The sequence below is a fragment of the Diorhabda sublineata genome, chromosome 10, assembly GCF_026230105.1.
Source record: "Diorhabda sublineata isolate icDioSubl1.1 chromosome 10, icDioSubl1.1, whole genome shotgun sequence".
NCBI lineage: Eukaryota > Metazoa > Arthropoda > Insecta > Coleoptera > Chrysomelidae > Diorhabda > Diorhabda sublineata.
This window is the reverse complement of record NC_079483.1, coordinates 7,492,400-7,518,015: the sequence shown is the minus strand read 5'-3', so window position 1 is coordinate 7,518,015 and position 25,616 is coordinate 7,492,400. Positions and strand designations below refer to the sequence as shown.

At 30.0% G+C, this 25,616-nt stretch overlaps 1 protein-coding gene across 1 annotated transcript in view; it reads left to right on the top strand.

The window, feature by feature from the left end:
• Nucleotides 1–25,616, top strand: part of LOC130449458 (uncharacterized) — a 115,451-nt gene that overhangs the window by 78,939 nt on the left and 10,896 nt on the right. Inside the window, exons 4-5 of the mRNA XM_056787278.1 lie at nucleotides 16,448–16,583; nucleotides 21,550–21,683. Of these exons, the coding sequence (XP_056643256.1) occupies nucleotides 16,448–16,583; nucleotides 21,550–21,683 (270 nt within the window). The remainder of the gene's footprint in view (nucleotides 1–16,447; nucleotides 16,584–21,549; nucleotides 21,684–25,616) is intronic.

Genomic DNA, 25,616 nt, shown 5'->3' with positions numbered 1-25,616 from the left:
ATCCTTTTACCAAGCAGGATCGCTGCATGCATTTCTAAGAGTATCTCAACTTTCCAACTACTTATTGATTCTCGGTTTCAACGTATGAATAGTGGATCTTCCAAATAAAAACCAGTCCAAATATGTTCTATCTCAAATAATGTTCCTGATTCAATTCGAACTGGATAAATAAATAAACGCACCAAAACAATTGCTCCGAAAGTATTGATTTCAATAATAACATGACTTATAATGAGACGTATCCAATATTTTCTTTCCCCAAAACAATTATTTATCCTAAATGTTCAAGCTCCAGCTCGATTCTTTTAATTCTGATACGTTCATGGTGAAAATGAATGTCTATTATATGCATTCACATATAAGGATTCGTGATATTTTGGATCGGATGAAAACAAAACGAAAGATCATACGAACGCCTCAGGAAAGTTATGTGTTTTAATTTAATGGAATAAAGGATAACATGTAAATGGCTCCTGGAAAGTAGGTGTATACCGAAAAATCGATACCGAGTATTTGAAGTAATAAATTTAAGTAAAATAACGACCAAGTTTACATTACACGTAATCTGAATTGTTAAATTTATTAATAAAAAGTGTGTTTGTTGGATTATCGATTCTTTTCCACTTTTTAATACAATCTTTTTCTTTGCTCACCTGATTTGATTCTTTTTAAACTTTTTCAAACGTCGTTTCCCGCTGCTTTTGTCATTCATAATCAATAGATATCTATATTTACCATTGATGAATCCAGAATCAATTTCTAACATTGAAAATGTTGTTTGCGTTCAACACGTTTATAGATTCTAACTTTATCTTACGTTTCCTTGGAAGTTTTCGTTCGCAATTAATTTCACTATTTGGGCTTTTATATTCTGTCGTAAAAGAGATCGTGGCTTCTGGTTACCTTGTCTGTCAGTCCCAGCTTACGTGCAAATGTAATGGTGTTCCTTTACAAAGATATAAATCCCTTTTTGTGTTGCCGAAATTGAAACGTAAATAAAATATTTCCCGTTCTGATGTTTCTAACTGCAATTGTTTTTCAATAAAGAGAACGGGCTTAATTTATATTCGGAAATTAAGAATTTTGTATAAATAATAATGATATTTCCGTTTTTTTACAATTAGAATGTCCACTAAATCTTCGGTTGCGTATTCATGTTTACCATTTTATGAATAATTCATCGAATTACTTGTTAATTTGTAAACACAAACTGTCATATTTTAGTTTACCCACAAATATATTCAATTTATTATCAAAGACTTCAACAAGTTGGTCTTGATTAATGTTTGTGGTCAACTGGTTGTTCGACCCAGAAGGATAATTATACGGAGTTGACAATCTATTAACAGTAACGGTTTAACATACAGTGTGATATATATATGTAAAATTTTATTCGGAATTGTATCTTCAATCTTGGATACGTTTTCTCAAGTATTTCTTTTTGAAATCTGTTTTTTACTACAGTCAAAACGTGCTTTTCAATTTGTTACCTATTTCGAAATACTTTTCACTTGAACAAACCACTTTTGTTTCCACAACTTCTCAAAAACTCTTAGAGGGATAAAAATATTCGAAAAAATTATTATTATTACAAACTAAAACCTCGAAGTGACATTTTTGTAGGCTCGGAAACGACTGAGGGTTTTAAAAATTTTGGGAATATAAATATGAATCAGTACAAACAAATATAATTGTTGTTATCAAAAATTTCAACGTTTTACGTAAATGTATATCACTTTTTTTGTATTTGAATGCTTATTTTCAGATGAATGGAGTGTATAGAAAATAATTGGTGGAGTTTAGAGTAATGCTTATTATATTCAATCAATTTAACACAAGGACAAATAAAATTTTTATTCGCATAAGAGCTAACGAGCACCTTATAGCTCTAGGAGTCTAAAATCGTCTTTTTAGCAATTAACTAACGACATTTGATGAAAATAATCCTAATTTCTTATTTGAGCACAGTTTTAATGATCGTTAACTCGATTTGTTCATATAATAGTTTGATATCAATTTAGATACCGTTGAAAATTGAATCTAATTTCTAATTAAGTAAATACCTCGTTACATAATCCGATAAGTTCGACATGGTGTGCATCGATAACCAGCTTTCCTTGAGAATTGCAATTTATACAAAAGACACAGTCTTGTGTTTTGCAAACTACCCTATAATTCGATCAAATTCAATACAGAAGCAACAATATTTCAAAGCGAAAGGGGCGCACGGTGATCTCAATATTAGTGTTCCGAGTCTCTTTGTGTTTGTCAGTTTCTATTCAATCTATTGTACCCTCGTAAATAGAGATATTTTAGGTAAAGTTGCTATTGTTTACTAATGGTAGAATATTTAATCGAACAAATCTATTCGTGGCTTTTAATGCAGAATAAGTGTACGGCTGATCGGATAATATCGAAAAAATTAACAAGTTTTCGTCTAATTATACTCTATAATTGTTATTGTTTGAGGTTTTTATGTCATCGGTATAAATTTCAAGTTTATATTGAAACCACAAACTCACTGATGTCATATTTATTATTTATGAGAAGCAATTAACACTGTATTAATACAAGATAATGAATTCCTCTGTTTCAAAAGTCCGTAATCCCTTCATTTACATTTCCGACATCATTTTTTGGTGCAAATTATAAATGTTTGCTTGGGAGAGACACGAAAAAATGTTAAATACTACATTAGGACTTTCGTATGTGGTTTTTTTCGAAATATTCTTCATTGAACCGTCGTAGCATTTTTTCATTGCAAAACATGGGATGTGAACCATCAACTGAATAAGAATAAATAAGGACTGTAGGGTGGATAGGACCCATCCATTCGTTTGTTTTTAAACAACTCAAATAGCGTTCTGAGCAATGTCAGATTTGACGTATTCACATCAATGTTGCGATAACATAAAATTTAAGTAGCAACCCTCGTAAGTGACTAGCTGCATCAGCTGTAAATATACATTTGATATGCATGGTAATATTCTGATTTGGATAAGCTCATTTTCCGAGCTAACAACCACTCTGCGGAGATAAGAATAATTTGAAATATGATCCTGAGAATAGTCATCTCAAAAATAGAGCGTGGAGCTGCAAGTCACGTTCCGTGGTTGGCGTAGAAATAAAAAGAAATTCGAGAAAATATATAGAGATGTAAGTAATGAAAATTCGATTATTCATAATTGAAAAAACATTAACAAATGCACATTTTTATATACGCGCCGGTGTTTAAATTGTTTACTTAACATTTTACACTAACACTACACCAACACTCGCAATTACACTTTATCCTCAGTCTCTGAAGATGGTAATTTGGTTATCGAAACGCGCGTTGGTGTAGTGGCGATTTTATTTTAATGAAAATTTCTAACTATTAAGATACTTTGTGTATTTATATATCAATTAGTAATTTTGGAAACTATATAATAGCTAAACAGTTGGATTCGATATTATAAGTTGATGTATTACGTCAAATTTTATTTGAAACTCAACGTATTGAAAGGAAAATTAATTTTAGCGAAGGTATCCTTCAATAATGACAACCATCTTTAAATTATACTGATAAATTGTGTTTGAGAGACTTTTATTTTATTATTTAACAATATTTTCTATCGAACGCATTTCTAAATTGAACGTTAATGATTTCTCTCTATCTCCATTTGTCTTTGTGAGTTTATTCACCGAATATATCGTTTTTCTCAATCTTTATATCCGGAAGGACTTGATAGTTTCAGCTTTATTTACTCTTTTCAGTTACCATATAGATAGGTGCTATAAATACCATCGGTAGTCAATGGTCAGTCGGTCAAATAGAGAGTTTTATGAATAAATATTGAAAGTTTTGGTTTACAAAAATAATTTCAATATATGTGCCCAATTACTCCGCGAAAAGACTAATTAAATGAATTCGTCGTCGGAATAAAACCGGGAAGTTCTACTAGTTGAAATAAACTAGCTACACCTGCAGCTGTGACGTAATCGTCGCTTTTTACGAGGTACTTTAAAGACACGATACACTGCAAAGGGAATTAGAGTATGACCTTTAAAAGAGATTTAACTTTTATCGTTATTTTCAGAGATTTATATTGTTTGGTGATTCAAATTGTATCGAGATTTGATGATAACTGTGTATAGAAAATGTATAGAGTTCAATTAATATTATATTTGATAAACGTAAAGATGGAAGGTTCTGAAATTTGTTCAAAAAAAGTGTCGTTCGTCGATTATAATTTGAAATATGACACGGTTCTACTTCTAGATAGTTAAAAAAATGTATAGAGTTCAATTATGGGTACTAATGACATCAAAATCATTGCATTGAACAAAAGTTTCTAGCTGAAGGATACAGAATTTGGTTTGACGCAATTTATATTATATTTGATAAACGTAAAGATGGAAGGTTCTGAAATTTGTTCAAAAAAAGTGTCGTTCCTCTATTATAGTTTGAAATATGACACGGTTCTACTTCTAGATAGTTAAAAAAATGTATAGAGTTCAATTATGGGTACTAATGACATCAAAATCATTGCATTGAACAAATGTTTCTAGCTGAAAGATACAGAATTTGGTTTGACGCAATTTATATTATATTTGATAAACGTAAAGATGGAAGGTTCTGAAATTTGTTCAAAAAAAGTGTCGTTCGTCGATTATAATTTGAAATATGACACGGTTCTACTTCTAGATAGTTAAAAAAATGTATAGAGTTCAATTATGGGTACTAATGACATCAAAATCATTGCATTGAACAAATGTTTCTAGCTGAAAGATACAGAATTTGGTTTGACGCAATTTATATTATATTTGATAAACGTAAAGATGGAAGGTTCTGAAATTTGTTCAAAAAAAGTGTCGTTCCTCTATTATAGTTTGAAATATGACACGGTTCTACTTCTAGATAGTTAAAAAAATGTATAGAGTTCAATTATGGGTACTAATGACATCAAAATCATTGCATTGAACAAAAGTTTCTAGCTGAAAGATACAGAATTTGGTTTGACGCAATTTATATTATATTTGATAAACGTAAAGATGGAAGGTTCTGAAATTTGTTCAAAAAAAGTGTCGTTCCTCTATTATAGTTTGAAATATGACACGGTTCTACTTCTAGATAGTTAAAAAAATGTATAGAGTTCAATTATGGGTACTAATGACATCAAAATCATTGCATTGAACAAATGTTTCTAGCTGAAAGATACAGAATTTGGTTTGACGCAATTTATATTATATTTGATAAACGTAAAGATGGAAGGTTCTGAAATTTGTTCAAAAAAAGTGTCGTTCCTCTATTATAGTTTGAAATATGACACGGTTCTACTTCTAGATAGTTAAAAAAATGTATAGAGTTCAATTATGGGTACTAATGACATCAAAATCATTGCATTGAACAAATGTTTCTAGCTGAAAGATACAGAATTTGGTTTGACGCAATTTATATTATATTTGATAAACGTAAAGATGGAAGGTTCTGAAATTTGTTCAAAAAAAGTGTCGTTCCTCTATTATAGTTTGAAATATGACACGGTTCTACTTCTAGATAGTTAAAAAAATGTATAGAGTTCAATTATGGGTACTAATGACATCAAAATCATTGCATTGAACAAATGTTTCTAGCTGAAAGATACAGAATTTGGTTTGACGCAATTTATATTATATTTGATAAACGTAAAGATGGAAGGTTCTGAAATTTGTTCAAAAAAAGTGTCGTTCCTCTATTATAGTTTGAAATATGACACGGTTCTACTTCTAGATAGTTAAAAAAATGTATAGAGTTCAATTATGGGTACTAATGACATCAAAATCATTGCATTGAACAAATGTTTCTAGCTGAAAGATACAGAATTTGGTTTGACGCAATTTATATTATATTTGATAAACGTAAAGATGGAAGGTTCTGAAATTTGTTCAAAAAAAGTGTCGTTCCTCTATTATAGTTTGAAATATGACACGGTTCTACTTCTAGATAGTTAAAAAAATGTATAGAGTTCAATTATGGGTACTAATGACATCAAAATCATTGCATTGAACAAATGTTTCTAGCTGAAAGATACAGAATTTGGTTTGACGCAATTTATATTATATTTGATAAACGTAAAGATGTAAGGTTCTGAAATTTGTTCAAAAAAAGTGTCGTTCGTCGATTATAATTTGAAATATGACACGGTTCTACTTCTAGATAGTTAAAAAAATGTATAGAGTTCAATTATGGGTACTAATGACATCAAAATCATTGCATTGAACAAATGTTTCTAGCTGAAAGATACAGAATTTGGTTTGACGCAATTTATATTATATTTGATAAACGTAAAGAGGTAAGGTTCTGAAATTTGTTCAAAAAAAGTGTCGTTCCTCTATTATAGTTTGAAATATGACACAGTTCAACTTCTAGATAGTTAAAAAAATGTATAGAGTTCAATTATGGGTACGAATGACACCAAAATTATTGCATTGAACAAATGTTTCTAATTGAAAGGTACAGAATTTGGTTTGACGCAATTTATATTATATTTGATAAACGTAAAGATGGAAGGTTCTGAAATTTGTTCAAAAAAAGTGTCGTTCGTCGATTATAATTTGAAATATGACACGGTTCTACTTCTAGATAGTTAAAAAAATGTATAGAGTTCAATTATGGGTACGAATGACACCAAAATTATTGCATTGAACAAATGTTTCTAGCTGAAAGATACAGAATTTGGTTTGACGCAATTTATATTATATTTGATAAACGTAAAGATGTAAGGTTCTGAAATTTGTTCAAAAAAAGTGTCGTTCGTCGATTATAATTTGAAATATGACACGGTTCTACTTCTAGATAGTTAAAAAAATGTATAGAGTTCAATTATGGGTACTAATGACATCAAAATCATTGCATTGAACAAATGTTTCTAGCTGAAAGATACAGAATTTGGTTTGACGCAATTTATATTATATTTGATAAACGTAAAGATGTAAGGTTCTGAAATTTGTTCAAAAAAAGTGTCGTTCGTCGATTATAATTTGAAATATGACACGGTTCTACTTCTAGATAGTTAAAAAAATGTATAGAGTTCAATTATGGGTACTAATGACATCAAAATCATTGCATTGAACAAATGTTTCTAGCTGAAAGATACAGAATTTGGTTTGACGCAATTTATATTATATTTGATAAACGTAAAGATGGAAGGTTCTGAAATTTGTTCAAAAAAAGTGTCGTTCCTCTATTATAGTTTGAAATATGACACGGTTCTACTTCTAGATAGTTAAAAAAATGTATAGAGTTCAATTATGGGTACTAATGACATCAAAATCATTGCATTGAACAAATGTTTCTAGCTGAAAGATACAGAATTTGGTTTGACGCAATTTATATTATATTTGATAAACGTAAAGATGTAAGGTTCTGAAATTTGTTCAAAAAAAGTGTCGTTCGTCGATTATAATTTGAAATATGACACGGTTCTACTTCTAGATAGTTAAAAAAATGTATAGAGTTCAATTATGGGTACGAATGACACCAAAATTATTGCATTGAACAAATGTTTCTAGCTGAAAGATACAGAATTTGGTTTGACGCAATTTATATTATATTTGATAAACGTAAAGATGGAAGGTTCTGAAATTTGTTCAAAAAAAGTGTCGTTCCTCTATTATAGTTTGAAATATGACACGGTTCTACTTCTAGATAGTTAAAAAAATGTATAGAGTTCAATTATGGGTACTAATGACATCAAAATCATTGCATTGAACAAATGTTTCTAGCTGAAAGATACAGAATTTGGTTTGACGCAATTTATATTATATTTGATAAACGTAAAGATGGAAGGTTCTGAAATTTGTTCAAAAAAAGTGTCGTTCCTCTATTATAGTTTGAAATATGACACGGTTCTACTTCTAGATAGTTAAAAAAATGTATAGAGTTCAATTATGGGTACGAATGACACCAAAATTATTGCATTGAACAAATGTTTCTAGCTGAAAGATACAGAATTTGGTTTGACGCAATTTATATTATATTTGATAAACGTAAAGATGGAAGGTTCTGAAATTTGTTCAAAAAAAGTGTCGTTCCTCTATTATAGTTTGAAATATGACACGGTTCTACTTCTAGATAGTTAAAAAAATGTATAGAGTTCAATTATGGGTACTAATGACATCAAAATCATTGCATTGAACAAATGTTTCTAGCTGAAAGATACAGAATTTGGTTTGACGCAATTTATATTATATTTGATAAACGTAAAGATGTAAGGTTCTGAAATTTGTTCAAAAAAAGTGTCGTTCGTCGATTATAATTTGAAATATGACACGGTTCTACTTCTAGATAGTTAAAAAAATGTATAGAGTTCAATTATGGGTACTAATGACATCAAAATCATTGCATTGAACAAATGTTTCTAGCTGAAAGATACAGAATTTGGTTTGACGCAATTTATATTATATTTGATAAACGTAAAGAGGTAAGGTTCTGAAATTTGTTCAAAAAAAGTGTCGTTCCTCTATTATAGTTTGAAATATGACACAGTTCAACTTCTAGATAGTTAAAAAAATGTATAGAGTTCAATTATGGGTACGAATGACACCAAAATTATTGCATTGAACAAATGTTTCTAATTGAAAGGTACAGAATTTGGTTTGACGCAATTTATATTATATTTGATAAACGTAAAGATGGAAGGTTCTGAAATTTGTTCAAAAAAAGTGTCGTTCGTCGATTATAATTTGAAATATGACACGGTTCTACTTCTAGATAGTTAAAAAAATGTATAGAGTTCAATTATGGGTACGAATGACACCAAAATTATTGCATTGAACAAATGTTTCTAGCTGAAAGATACAGAATTTGGTTTGACGCAATTTATATTATATTTGATAAACGTAAAGATGTAAGGTTCTGAAATTTGTTCAAAAAAAGTGTCGTTCGTCGATTATAATTTGAAATATGACACGGTTCTACTTCTAGATAGTTAAAAAAATGTATAGAGTTCAATTATGGGTACGAATGACACCAAAATTATTGCATTGAACAAATGTTTCTAGCTGAAAGATACAGAATTTGGTTTGACGCAATTTATATTATATTTGATAAACGTAAAGATGTAAGGTTCTGAAATTTGTTAAAAAAAAGTGTCGTTCGTCGATTATAATTTGAAATATGACACGGTTCTACTTCTAGATAGTTAAAAAAATGTATAGAGTTCAATTATGGGTACGAATGACACCAAAATTATTGCATTGAACAAATGTTTCTAGCTGAAAGATACAGAATTTGGTTTGACGCAATTTATATTATATTTGATAAACGTAAAGATGTAAGGTTCTGAAATTTGTTCAAAAAAAGTGTCGTTCGTCGATTATAATTTGAAATATGACACGGTTCTACTTCTAGATAGTTAAAAAAATGTATAGAGTTCAATTATGGGTACTAATGACATCAAAATCATTGCATTGAACAAATGTTTCTAGCTGAAAGATACAGAATTTGGTTTGACGCAATTTATATTATATTTGATAAACGTAAAGATGTAAGGTTCTGAAATTTGTTCAAAAAAAGTGTCGTTCGTCGATTATAATTTGAAATATGACACGGTTCTACTTCTAGATAGTTAAAAAAATGTATAGAGTTCAATTATGGGTACTAATGACATCAAAATCATTGCATTGAACAAATGTTTCTAGCTGAAAGATACAGAATTTGGTTTGACGCAATTTATATTATATTTGATAAACGTAAAGAGGTAAGGTTCTGAAATTTGTTCAAAAAAAGTGTCGTTCCTCTATTATAGTTTGAAATATGACACAGTTCAACTTCTAGATAGTTAAAAAAATGTATAGAGTTCAATTATGGGTACGAATGACACCAAAATTATTGCATTGAACAAATGTTTCTAATTGAAAGGTACAGAATTTGGTTTGACGCAATTTATATTATATTTGATAAACGTAAAGATGGAAGGTTCTGAAATTTGTTCAAAAAAAGTGTCGTTCGTCGATTATAATTTGAAATATGACACGGTTCTACTTCTAGATAGTTAAAAAAATGTATAGAGTTCAATTATGGGTACGAATGACACCAAAATTATTGCATTGAACAAATGTTTCTAGCTGAAAGATACAGAATTTGGTTTGACGCAATTTATATTATATTTGATAAACGTAAAGATGTAAGGTTCTGAAATTTGTTCAAAAAAAGTGTCGTTCGTCGATTATAATTTGAAATATGACACGGTTCTACTTCTAGATAGTTAAAAAAATGTATAGAGTTCAATTATGGGTACGAATGACACCAAAATTATTGCATTGAACAAATGTTTCTAGCTGAAAGATACAGAATTTGGTTTGACGCAATTTATATTATATTTGATAAACGTAAAGATGTAAGGTTCTGAAATTTGTTAAAAAAAAGTGTCGTTCGTCGATTATAATTTGAAATATGACACGGTTCTACTTCTAGATAGTTAAAAAAATGTATAGAGTTCAATTATGGGTACTAATGACATCAAAATCATTGCATTGAACAAATGTTTCTAGCTGAAAGATACAGAATTTGGTTTGACGCAATTTATATTATATTTGATAAACGTAAAGATGTAAGGTTCTGAAATTTGTTCAAAAAAAGTGTCGTTCGTCGATTATAATTTGAAATATGACACGGTTCTACTTCTAGATAGTTAAAAAAATGTATAGAGTTCAATTATGGGTACTAATGACATCAAAATCATTGCATTGAACAAATGTTTCTAGCTGAAAGATACAGAATTTGGTTTGACGCAATTTATATTATATTTGATAAACGTAAAGATGGAAGGTTCTGAAATTTGTTCAAAAAAAGTGTCGTTCCTCTATTATAGTTTGAAATATGACACGGTTCTACTTCTAGATAGTTAAAAAAATGTATAGAGTTCAATTATGGGTACTAATGACATCAAAATCATTGCATTGAACAAAAGTTTCTAGCTGAAGGATACAGAATTTGGTTTGACGCAATTTATATTATATTTGATAAACGTAAAGATGGAAGGTTCTGAAATTTGTTCAAAAAAAGTGTCGTTCGTCGATTATAATTTGAAACATGACACGGTTCTACTTCTAGATAGTTAAAAAAATGTATAGAGTTCAATTATGGGTACTAATGACATCAAAATCATTGCATTGAACAAAAGTTTCTAGCTGAAGGATACAGAATTTGGTTTGACGCAATTTATATTATATTTGATAAACGTAAAGATGGAAGGTTCTGAAATTTGTTCAAAAAAAGTGTCGTTCCTCTATTATAGTTTGAAATATGACACGGTTCTACTTCTAGATAGTTAAAAAAATGTATAGAGTTCAATTATGGGTACTAATGACATCAAAATCATTGCATTGAACAAAAGTTTCTAGCTGAAGGATACAGAATTTGGTTTGACGCAATTTATATTATATTTGATAAACGTAAAGATGGAAGGTTCTGAAATTTGTTCAAAAAAAGTGTCGTTCGTCGATTATAATTTGAAACATGACACGGTTCTACTTCTAGATAGTTAAAAAAATGTATAGAGTTCAATTATGGGTACTAATGACATCAAAATCATTGCATTGAACAAATGTTTCTAGCTGAAAGATACAGAATTTGGTTTGACGCAATTTATATTATATTTGATAAACGTAAAGATGGAAGGTTCTGAAATTTGTTCAAAAAAAGTGTCGTTCCTCTATTATAGTTTGAAATATGACACGGTTCTACTTCTAGATAGTTAAAAAAATGTATAGAGTTCAATTATGGGTACTAATGACATCAAAATCATTGCATTGAACAAAAGTTTCTAGCTGAAGGATACAGAATTTGGTTTGACGCAATTTATATTATATTTGATAAACGTAAAGATGGAAGGTTCTGAAATTTGTTCAAAAAAAGTGTCGTTCCTCTATTATAGTTTGAAATATGACACGGTTCTACTTCTAGATAGTTAAAAAAATGTATAGAGTTCAATTATGGGTACTAATGACATCAAAATCATTGCATTGAACAAAAGTTTCTAGCTGAAGGATACAGAATTTGGTTTGACGCAATTTATATTATATTTGATAAACGTAAAGATGGAAGGTTCTGAAATTTGTTCAAAAAAAGTGTCGTTCCTCTATTATAGTTTGAAATATGACACGGTTCTACTTCTAGATAGTTAAAAAAATGTATAGAGTTCAATTATGGGTACTAATGACATCAAAATCATTGCATTGAACAAAAGTTTCTAGCTGAAGGATACAGAATTTGGTTTGACGCAATTTATATTATATTTGATAAACGTAAAGATGGAAGGTTCTGAAATTTGTTCAAAAAAAGTGTCGTTCCTCTATTATAGTTTGAAATATGACACGGTTCTACTTCTAGATAGTTAAAAAAATGTATAGAGTTCAATTATGGGTACTAATGACATCAAAATCATTGCATTGAACAAAAGTTTCTAGCTGAAGGATACAGAATTTGGTTTGACGCAATTTATATTATATTTGATAAACGTAAAGATGGAAGGTTCTGAAATTTGTTCAAAAAAAGTGTCGTTCCTCTATTATAGTTTGAAATATGACACGGTTCTACTTCTAGATAGTTAAAAAAATGTATAGAGTTCAATTATGGGTACTAATGACATCAAAATCATTGCATTGAACAAATGTTTCTAGCTGAAAGATACAGAATTTGGTTTGACGCAATTTATATTATATTTGATAAACGTAAAGATGGAAGGTTCTGAAATTTGTTCAAAAAAAGTGTCGTTCGTCGATTATAATTTGAAATATGACACGGTTCTACTTCTAGATAGTTAAAAAAATGTATAGAGTTCAATTATGGGTACTAATGACATCAAAATCATTGCATTGAACAAATGTTTCTAGCTGAAAGATACAGAATTTGGTTTGACGCAATTTATATTATATTTGATAAACGTAAAGATGGAAGGTTCTGAAATTTGTTCAAAAAAAGTGTCGTTCCTCTATTATAGTTTGAAATATGACACGGTTCTACTTCTAGATAGTTAAAAAAATGTATAGAGTTCAATTATGGGTACTAATGACATCAAAATCATTGCATTGAACAAATGTTTCTAGCTGAAAGATACAGAATTTGGTTTGACGCAATTTATATTATATTTGATAAACGTAAAGATGGAAGGTTCTGAAATTTGTTCAAAAAAAGTGTCGTTCCTCTATTATAGTTTGAAATATGACACGGTTCTACTTCTAGATAGTTAAAAAAATGTATAGAGTTCAATTATGGGTACTAATGACATCAAAATCATTGCATTGAACAAAAGTTTCTAGCTGAAGGATACAGAATTTGGTTTGACGCAATTTATATTATATTTGATAAACGTAAAGATGGAAGGTTCTGAAATTTGTTCAAAAAAAGTGTCGTTCGTCGATTATAATTTGAAACATGACACGGTTCTACTTCTAGATAGTTAAAAAAATGTATAGAGTTCAATTATGGGTACTAATGACATCAAAATCATTGCATTGAACAAATGTTTCTAGCTGAAAGATACAGAATTTGGTTTGACGCAATTTATATTATATTTGATAAACGTAAAGATGGAAGGTTCTGAAATTTGTTCATAAAAAGTGCCGTTCGTCTATTATAGTTTGAAATATCATGTTTGATGCTAGATATATTTTAAGAGTATATAAAAAGATTATATAAGCGAATTTAAAGTTTATCTTCAGCATCTTAATTCAAACCCTTTCCAAACTGTAATCCACCCCACTAAATTTCCGTTTTACGAGGATTCCCCGTACGACGACTAGGGATGCTTTCTGAATTTACACATATACATCTAATCCTATATACTTCAAAAGTTTGATGGCGTATGTTTTGGAGTTGTGAGGCGTTTGATTTAATTAAGTATATGGTAGGTGAAAATTAATAGAGGTAGACAAAAAGTTACAAAGAAGATCTCGAAACGAAGGAAATGTTTTATGGTAATACAAATTTAACGTATGTACAAGGGCGAATGAGAATAATGGTAAATCTAATCTTTTAGTACGTGAAGATTCATTTTTGTTTATTTTAAATTTCACTTTTTCGTTTTGATGATTGAAAATGAAGTAACGTCACCGTACTATATCGTTGATTATTCCTATTCTCGACGATCCTTCTCATAGTCATCATATTTCCGATGGTAAATTGAAATGTTACTCGGATCAACACCTACGGCTCTGTGACCTTATTAGCTTTAATGCCATATTTCCCTAATTATGAACGCCTAGACAAGATTTCAAGGCAGTCACAGAGTAGGACCCAGAAATAGTAGAAAAACATTATATTGAATAATGTTTGTTCTACAACTCAATTTTCGAAATATTTTTGATAAGAAACTATAAATTTAATAATGTCATCGTAGAGAATCATTTCTTCAAATATATTTGTTGAAATATTTCGGTTTTAACAAAAAAATTTATCGTGAAATTTAGTCGTGAGTGCGTTCCTGGAAGGATTCACTCCTTTAGGGCAATTCTCATTGTTGGTAGCTCTTCCTAAACTAAAATTACTTAAGCAGGTTTGGGCAGGTATAATTTCGAGACTGTCAAAAGTAATTGTGTACAAAGGAATATTGAAACGAAATTTGATGATGAGTTAACTTTTATACCGTTTGTGTTGACTTATTCACGTAAAAAAAAGATTTATTTTTCACGTTCCACCTCAAAGAATGTTAGTTGAGTTTATATAAACTAGAAAAAAAATTAAACTTCAGTTAACGGCATGCAACAAAAACTTCCTGTTAATTTTTTTATGTAGTCCGGTCATGGCATATCCCATACATATTCATGCACGTCGTATTTCATTTCATGCTAGGGTGGAGTAATGCAGATACGAGGACGTATATAAAACTGTTATCATTTTCGCGAAACAAAAAAAAACGACCAAACACGTTTTAGATGATATGATAACGAGCGTTAACAAAAATATAAATGGATTTAGAAAAATGCATTCAATAAATAATCACTACGGAATTTGTAATACAAACAATGAAATATAAATTTACAGTGTGGCCAGATCCAAAAACAATGAACTTATGAGCTAAGTAAGAGGAAATCGAGCGGTTAAAGAAATGTTGAAAGACGAAATTGAAATTGTTTTACGCGCCGCCTCTGTAGGTTATTCGTACCTAAATAAATTCATAAAAATGCTAATTCCATTAAAGGAGGGAAAAAAGCAGGAAACTCAGGCAGACGGCTACCGATGGGTGAGCGTCCAGATCCGTTTTATTTGATCGAATTTGCATAATATTTACCGTGGCCATTACTTAATGGGACTCCGCCTTAGATTAAAGTAATTTTTCACGATGGTCAGTTATAATATTTATCTGGACTCGAATTGTTCAAGTTTTCGATAAAAAATTTCTTGTTGAAATTAAAGAAAAAGTTGTTTGGATATTTGAACATTTAGTTAACAGCATTTTCGTATAAATGTCATCAATATTATAAACGAATTATTCAACACTAACAATATACTTCAGAGTTTAACGTCATCATCATAATGTATAATGTTGCATAAAAAGTCTAATTTACACTTTCAATAGAGAATAATTTTTTCCGGAAACGAGAGAATGTTTGGGTCAACATCGAGACTGGTTAAGCTACGTTTAGTAAAATCAATAGTTTGTCTATTTATTTATAACATTAAGATTCACGGTCAAATGTCAAGTTTGGTCTATAAATTATACTAAACTCTCACTTGGACTTTCACTTCCTTAAAAATATCACTCGTACTCAGGGCCGGATTAAACTAGGGGCTTGGGGGGGCTATAGCCCCGGGTCCCAGGTCCAAGAGGGCCCCATCATTTGGAAATCATTCTATATTTTTTGATGTATTGATACCACAAATCTAACGTATTGATATTATTTTGTGAATTTTTCCGGGTTTCCGTAATAACCTTAAGGGGGCCTCGTCATTATTTTAGCCCCGGGCCTTATAAATCTTAATCCGGCCCTGCTCGTACTATAATAAAATTTCATTATTTTCTATTTTTTAAATATTCTATTCAAGTGAGTGAAATTGTTCAATAGTTTGAAAATAATCTTGATTGTTTATGATAATTCTAATACTTTTATCTGTACTTAAAAAATATTTAATTTAAAAGATTCTCCATGTCTTAACCCAGTCTCGATAAAGGCCCCAAACGCGCTTTCAACGATGCTTATGAATTAAAATCCGTAAGCAAGTTTATAACTGAAGTTTTTGTTTTTAGTTCCTCTGTATCTATTCCATGTATTTTATGCCTTTTTTGTTTTAAATTCCATGAAATAACAGATTAATCACCTTAATTGTCGAAAAAACGTTTTTTTAAATAATTATACTAGCTGCTAGAAAGCTGGAAACGACGACACCTCCAACGTTTTATTTCTAAATTTTTTTCAAATGATTGCTTTCGTATGAATATTCAATTCATTCATTCTAATGTCATTTTCTGTTTGTTTGTTTCAGAAAACAAACACCAGTGATAAACAAATTCAACTTTCGAAATTGGATTTTTCAGCCTCGGGATCATATTCGTGCGTCGTGTCTATGGATACACCAATCTTCACCAAAGATTCTGAAATGAAAGATCTCACAATCATTGGTGAGTTTGCGTGAAATTAAATGCTGTAATTTTCAATTTATACAAAATTTTTATTTCGTGCTACTGAATTTTCGGTAATTTATACACTTTCGCGGTCACCTGGTTTTTTGACTCTAGAAAATCGAAAAATGGATGGATTTTAATGATCTTGGTCTCAAAATGTTCCATTTTACGGTGGTTTTATAAAAAAAATTAGTAGAAATAGCTGGAATGAAAATTTCTCACAGTTTTACTGTTTTAAATCGTAAAAAAAAACGGTTTTGCAAAATAATCCTGTACAAAAAATTATGGTAATCATACACTTTGGCGGTCACCTGGTTTTTTGGTTAGGTTAGGTTAGGTTAGGTTGGTTATAGAAAATCGAAAAATGGATGGATTTTAATGATCTTGGTCTCAAAATGTTCCATTTTACGGCGGATTTATAAAAAAAATTAGTAGAAATAGCTGAAACGAAAATTTCTCATAGTTTTACTGTTTTAAATCGTAAAAAAAACGGTTTTGCAAAATAATCCTTTACAAAAAATTATGGTAATTATACACTTTCGCGGTCACCTGGTTTTTTGGCTCTAGAAAATCGAAAAATGGATGGATTTGAATGATCTTGGTCTCAAAATGTTCCATTTTACGGTGGTTTTATAAAAAAAATTAGTAGAAATAGCTGGAACGAAAATTTCTCATAGTTTTACTGTTTTAAATCGTAAAAAAAACGGTTTTGCAAAATAATCCTTTACAAAAAATTATGGTAATTATACACTTTCGCGGTCACCTGGTTTTTTGGCTCTAGAAAATCGAAAAATGGATGGATTTGAATGATCTTGGTCTCAAAATGTTCCATTTTACGGTGGTTTTATAAAAAAAATTAGTAGAAATAGCTGGAACGAAAATTTCTCATAGTTTTACTGTTTTAAATCGTAAAAAAAACGGTTTTGCAAAATAATCCTTTACAAAAAATTATGGTAATTATACACTTTCGCGGTCACCTGGTTTTTTGGCTCTAGAAAATCGAATAATGGATGGATTTGAATGATCTTGGTCTCAAAATGTTCCATTTTACGGCGGATTTATAAAAAAAATTAGTAGACATAGCTGGAATGAAAATTTCTCACAGTTTTACTGTTTTAAATCGTAAAAAAAACGGTTTTGCAAAATAATCCTTTACAAAAAATTATGTTAATTATACACTTTCGCGGTCACCTGGTTTTTTGGCTCTAGAAAATCGAAAAATGGATGGATTTGAATGATCTTGGTCTCAAAATGTTCCATTTTACGGCGGATTTATAAAAAAAATTAGTAGAAATAGCTGGAACGAAAATTTCTCACAGTTTTACTGTTTTAAATCGTAAAAAAAACGGTTTTGCAAAATAATCCTTTACAAAAAATTATGGTAATTATACACTTTCGCGGTCACCTGGTTTTTTGGCTCTAGAAAATCGAAAAATGGATGGATTTGAATGATCTTGGTCTCAAAATGTTCCATTTTACGGCGGATTTATAAAAAAAATTAGTAGACATAGCTGGAATGAAAATTTCTCATACTTTTACTGTTTTAAATCGTAAAAAAAACGGTTTTGCAAAATAAACCTTTACAAAAATTATGGTAATTATACACTTTCGCGGTCACCTGGTTTTTTGGTTAGGTTAGGTTAGGTTAGGTTAAATTGGGTTTGGTTAGGTTGGTTCTAGAAAATCGAAAAATGGACAGATTTTAAAGATCTTGGTCTCAAAATGTTCCATTTTACGGCGGATTTATAAAAAAAATTAGTAGACATAGCTGGAATGAAAATTTCTCATACTTTTACTGTTTTAAATCGTAAAAAAAACGGTTTTGCAAAATAAACCTTTACAAAAATTATGGTAATTATACACTTTCGCGGTCACCTGGTTTTTTGGTTAGGTTAGGTTAGGTTAGGTTAAATTGGGTTTGGTTAGGTTGGTTCTAGAAAATCGAAAAATGGACAGATTTTAATGATCTTGGTCTCAAAATGTTCCATTTTACGGCGGATTTATAAAAAAAATTAGTAGACATAGCTGGAATGAAAATTTCTCACAGTTTTACTGTTTTAAATCGTAAAAAAAACGGTTTTGCAAAATAATCCTTTACAAAAAATTATGGTAATTATACACTTTCGCGGTCACCTGGTTTTTTGGCTCTAGAAAATCGAAAAATGGATGGATTTTAATGATCTTGGTCTCAAAATGTTCCATTTTACGGCGGATTTATAAAAAAAATTAGTAGACATAGCTGGAATGAAAATTTCTCACAGTTTTACTGTTTTAAATCGTAAAAAAAACGGTTTTGCAAAATAATCCTTTACAAAAATTATGGTAATTATACACTTTCGCGGTCACCTGGTTTTTTGGTTAGGTTAGGTTAGGTTTGGTTGGTTATAGAAAATCGAAAAATGGATGGATTTTAATGATCTTGGTCTCAAAATGTTCCATTTTACGGCGGATTTATAAAAAAAATTAGTAGAAATAGCTGGAACGAGAATTTCTCATAATTTTACTGTTTTAAATCGTAAAAAAAACGGTTTTGCAAAATAATCCTTTACAAAAAATTATGGTAATTATACACTTTCGCGGTCACCTGGTTTTTTGGTTAGATTAGGTTAGGTTAGGTTAGGTTAGATTGGGTTAGGTTAGGTTGGTTCTAGAAAATCGAAAAATGGATGGATTTTAATGATCTTGGTCTCAAAATGTTCCATTTTACGGCGGATTTATAAAAAAAAATAAGAAAATTAAAAAAAATAAATATTTTTTACAGTTTCATGACTTTAAATGCAAAAAAATGACTTTCTACAGATAATCCTTCGTAACTGTTTCTGACGTCGTGGAATCAAATTCGTATATTGTTTTTTCGCAATTTACATAAAAAAAATGAATATTTTGAAAAAAAAAGTTTTTCTACTATTTAAGGTTTAATTATTAAAAACCGCAAATTCAGCCACTACCCCCGTGTTTTTCATAAATTCGTCGTAAAATGGAACATTTTGAGAACAAAATTGTAAAATTTATCTATTTTTCGGTTTTTAATGGTCCAAAAACTATTAACATTGAAGAATATAGTAGGAAACTATTCACGAAAATTGATTGTTTTTCATAGATTTCATTTTAAGCTATAAAAACTGAAAAAATCATTCTTTTTGGATTTTTTTTAAATTGTTTATTAATTTATGTAGAATACAAAAAAAATATAAGAACTTTATAAGAACTTTTTGTAAAGGATTATTTTGCAAACCGTTTTTTTCACGATTTAAAACAGTAAAACTAAGAGAAATTTCCATTCCAGCTATTTCTACTAATTTTTTTTATAAATCCGCCGTAAAATGGAACATTTTGAGAACAAGATCATTAAAATCCATCCATTTTTCGATAATTTCGATAATAATTACCAAAAAATCTTTCAAAATTATAAAAAATTAAACTCTATATGCTGAAAAGCTCTAAACGTCATAGTGTAAATTTTATAGAGATGGACTACATTAAAAATAAACAAGCGATAAAAAAAATGTTTCATCAAATATTACCACCGGTCCTGTTAACTTTTATACCCTGTGGATTTCCAACTTGGAGTATATCATGGTTATGGTATATCAGAAAACTTTCGTGAAATTTGTTTGACTGGAAAAACTTACCTCTAATTCTCTTTTCAAGTACACAAAAACCCTCAAACGAAAAATAAAATGTATATAAAGTATTTTTATTATACAATTTATATTATTTCATTGGAGTTAGCTTCAGAAATGTTTTTATTTCGATTAAATTTCAAAAACGATCAACAAAATCCTAATTCATGGGTTTATTGGTGATTATTGATATCAACGAAGGATAGAACCAATCTAACCTAACCTAACCTAACCAAAAAACCAGGTGACCGCGAAAGTGTATAATTACCATAATTTTTTGTAAAGGATTATTTTGCAAAACCGTTTTTTTACGATTTAAAACAGTAAAACTATGAGAAATTTTCGTTCCAGCTATTTCTACTAATTTTTTTTATAAATCCGCCGTAAAATGGAACATTTTGAGACCAAGATCATTAAAATCCATCCATTTTTCGATTTTCTAGAACCAAAAAACCAGGTGACCGTGAAAGTGTATAATTACCGAAATTTCTTTTGTGAAGATGCGCAATCGAGCAAATAGGATATTTTTTAATAAAATCATATCTATCCATTCACCTGTTCAGAAGCCGTGTTCGAAATTCTTTTGTGAAAGTTAAAGTTTTAGTTACAGAGTCGTATTATGCTTTTTACATTTAGGACGTTTTCTAACAATTGATTACTGATAATTCCATTCCAAACTACAACTTAAAACCAGTACCTGGTAACAAAGTACAACTTGTTTAAAAAAGCAAAATATTGTACTAGTTTAAGAATATTTTCTTAATCTTAATACTGTCCTGTTTTTCATTTTCTTTTATGGCTTTCTGTGCCTTTCTTTGACTGGTTATTCAATTTAGTTTTTCATGTAAATCCTTATCATTTTTATATGTAGAGACAGCACTGTTTTTGATGAATATGTTGCGGTTCACTGAATATTGGACCTTTGTCATTTTTTCGTACGACATATTCAAATTAAAATCAGAGATTTTTTATGTATCTAATCCTTAGAACTTAACTTTGAATAACAACGTAAATTTCTAAAATAGATGACTTATTACACAACGCGAGGATGATTCGTTTGATCTTTTCTGAAATAAAATAAAATTATAATAGATCTTCAGATTCAGTTCTTGTAGTTGACTTAGTGTAACAAACTTTTGAATCAAAACTTTCTGTATCTGTTATTTTAAAAACTTTTCTCTTTGAACGCATCGTTGAATTAACAACTTGACGCTACATAAAATAACCCTTATACACTGAACCTGTTTAATTTATAACTCCGGAGACATAAATCTAAGAATATTTATAATTGCAAAACTTGTAAAGAATTTGAATGAAATCGCCGTGTTAATTTTTTTTAGAACCTCAAAATTACGATCCAAAAATAACTTTTAACAAAAATACTTACGAAATCGGGGAAATACTAGAAGCGAATTGTACTACAGCCCCATCGAGACCTCCACCGCATATCACTTGGTTAATTAACAATGAAAAGGTAAGTTTACTTAATTTTTATTGATCTGTTTTTTCTTCTATATGTTTTTTTATAAAGAAAAACACCGACAATTATTTATTTTAAATATAAATGAATCTACACAATTTGTTTCCGTTACCCCAAATATTAGAGTTTCTTTTCTTCCTATAAAATATCCGTTATTATATAAGTCAAAAGTAATATAAAGTTATTATTTTTATGACTAGACATTGACAAAATACCCATGAAAATATTTAGATAATAACAATGAGAAAACATCTAAAAAGTTGTACAAAAAAGTAATATCAAGCAACGTATATTACGAAACATTTTAATCCCCTGAGGAAATATTTGTAAACGGGATGGGTATTTCGTTCCCCTCATAAAACACCAAAATAACAATAATATTGAAATGACTTTCTTAATGTCCTTTTCGTAAATTCAAATGTATATCGATTACACTAAGAAAAAGATGTGCACTTTTGAAGAAATATATTCTCAGGGGTTGTAGGCTTTGTCCAGGTGGTGGCTGCGTATAAAAATTAATCGTCTCTTTATTTTTGAAGTAGTAGCCATATAATTAATTAATCGAATTAAAAATTTAGATAACTTTTTTAATTTCTGTATTATAGAAAAGAAAATGTGAACATTATATATATTTTTTACATTTCTGTTTCATTGTCGAAAATAAATTTTAATTGTATTCTCTCCATCACGATAGCGGACCACCAACAGATCCAAATAAATATAAATGTTCTTTGTAGCATCCGGATTCGTCTTATTATCTTAAAAGAAGAAAAAAAATTTATTTTATGAAATGAAAATTCATTTTCTCTTGCTTTCGCTTGGAAATCTTAAGCGGGTTTATATATGAGTGAAAAAGAACGTTGAAAGTCTTTTGAATTCCCTAAACAAATTAATTTATAAATTAAAACAAAGTAATTCTAAGATATATACGATTAATCTAGTACAAAATTAGTTAAAAATGAATTTATAATAAAGTGAATATTTCCTAAAACCAAAGTTGTTTCATATAAAAATACATTGCAGCCTTTGACATCGTTGAATCTGTAAAATTCTTGCTTGTTGTGGACGATTCCTTGAAATGGGAGTTACATATCTAAAAAATTAAGTTCCTCCCATTTTGCGCTGAGATCAGTTCCAAATAACAGTCTATTATGCCCTTATTGAGTCGCATCTCCGATATGCCCTTCCCTTCTGGGGTATGGTGCGATTCAATTTAAGCGAATCTTTAAACAGCAAAATAGAGCTTTTAGATATTTACTCGGACTAAACAGCAGATCTTACTGCTCACTGCTCAAAATATTGACTATTCTTTATTCATCTTTGTAACTGTTTCTGTAAGATCGTTGCACTTGCGAAGCACGACCTTTACCCACCTATTCCACGTGCGGAATTAGTTAAGCGCTCAATTTTTTACAATGCAAAAAATGCACAATCACTTGCCAATTGAAATCAAATCGATATCAATAATATTTTATTCTTTACATTGAAATTTTATTTTATTTATATCTTTATTTAGTTGTTTTTATGTTTATTTTTTAGTTTTTACAAGCTTTTGTCAAAAAATTGGTATATATAAAGGGTTTTGCAATAAGAGGTGTTATTTTGAACAGCCCGCTATTTCGGTAAATGTCACGTTTGAAGCTGTCATTTTTTGACATTTGACAAGTAGAAACTACGCCATTAATGAAAATGGAACGATACACGCTTCAATAACGCAACAACGCTATATATTAATTACAATAACTGATACTTTTGTTCTAGTTTTGTTTTTAATTATCGATTTTATGTAATCGCTATGTCAGAACTCAAAATTTAAACCGTATAATTTTCAAATTTCGCTTGAAACTCACGATTCCGTCCTGGAACTTTTGGAAAACCCTATATACATATATATATTTGCCGTTCACAGTACATACTCTTTTTTACTGTTTTTCAAATTCTAGCGATATGTAAAAGTGACAGAAATCAAAGGGCCTTGTCCAAATTCATAGGTACTTTTTTCAGTATATTTAAACAATAATGAAATATTGCTTAAAATGATATGTTTAAAAGTTTGTTTATTCCACTTATTAGTGACAACAAGATTATTTTATAAACGATTTTATATAATGATATTATGGAAAAAATTTCAAAAGAATACTGTATAAGAAATTAGAAGTTTCGACAGATCCCACAAAAGCAACTTATGTCATTTAAAGGGTTTTCCAATAAGAGGTGTTATTTTGAACAGCCCGCTATTTCGGTAAATGTCACGTTTGAAGCTGTCATTTTTTGACATTTGACAAGTAGAAACTACGCCATTAACGAACATGGAACGATACCCGCTTAAAATTCACTATAAAAATGGTGAAAGTTTGGCAGAGACGGTTAGTAAAACTAAAACATTTTTGGGTCGACGTGAAGCACCTTCTCGGACCGCAATATAGAAATTGGTGGAAAAATTTGAGCTATTGGGACAAGTTAGTGATGTGAAGAATAAAACCCGTGCACGTCGCTCAAGAACAACTGAGATTATCGCTGCTGTAGCCCAAAGTGTTGAAGAAATCCCAGGTTTGTCCATTCGTCGTCGTTCTTTGGAATTATCCATTCCAGAAACGTCATTACACCGTATTTTGCATAAAGACTTGGGTCTTAAGGCCTATAAAGTTCAGTTAACACAAGAACTCAAGCCGGCCGATCATCAACAACGTCGTGTCTTTGCTGATTGGGTCCTTGAAATGCATGAAAATGATCCGGAATTTCATCGAAAAATCATCTTTCCCATTTCCACCTTGGTGGTTACGTCAATAAATAAAATTGTCGAATCTGGGGCTCGGAAAACCCAAGAGTTATTGTTGAAAATCCTCTCCATCTTCAACGCGTGACTGTTTGGTGCGTGAGGCTGGAGCAACAGTTACGGTGAATGGATTGCGCTAACGAGAGATGATTAATGATTTCTTATGGCCGGAATTGGATGGTATTGATTTGGACAACGTTTACTTTCAACAAGACGGCGCTACGTGCTACACAAACAACGAAACCATCTCGATCTTTTACGGGAAAAATTTCCGGACCGTGTTATCTCTCGAAGAGGTGATCACAATTAGCCACCGAGATCTTGTGATTTAACACCTTGCGACTTTTTCCTTTGGGGCCAACAAAGAAAGATAAGGTCTACGCCAACAGTCCAGCATCGATTCAAGACCTCAAAGATGGAATTCGTGAGGCTATCGAGGATATAGGGCGGCCGCTTTGCAATTTGGTTACGGAAAATTTCATGAAAAGGATATGGTCCTGTAAGCGCAGTCGTGCCGGCCATTTGGCTGATGTTGTGTTCCATTATCAACGGCATACCTTCCTCTTTATAATGAAATAAACATCCAATCATTTATCTCACAAAATGGCATTTTTCTATGAATATCAAAATAACACCTCTTATTGGAAAACCCGCTACATGGACTATTTTTCTATCTTTCGATTACTGTCAAAAATATCAAAACCTCGAAATGATATTCCTCGTAATATCGTAGTAATTATTTTTTTTTTTCAAAGTTTTAGTAGAATTGCATGTTCAACAGTTGTCATTTTAAAAATAATGTTAGTTGTTCGTGTCAACAACAAGCGATATAAAGATAAACGATTGTTTCACGAAACTAACCAACTAATGTTGTCAAACTTTTATTAAAGGAGGAATGAAATAAAAAAGTACAAGTAACTGATCATATAAATTTACGGAATCGTAAAGCCCGTGATGTTTGACTACTTTTTCTGATTGTTCCTAATTGACGAAACTTCAAATAATTATTAAAAATAAAATATAAAGAAAAATAGTTTCGCAATTGTGGAACTTTAAATAAATGTCCAAATATAACTGCGCCAACTCTATCTTTTGGTTTACACCGTTTTTTATGTTTATATATCAGCTTATCGAGCATTATTCGATTTGTT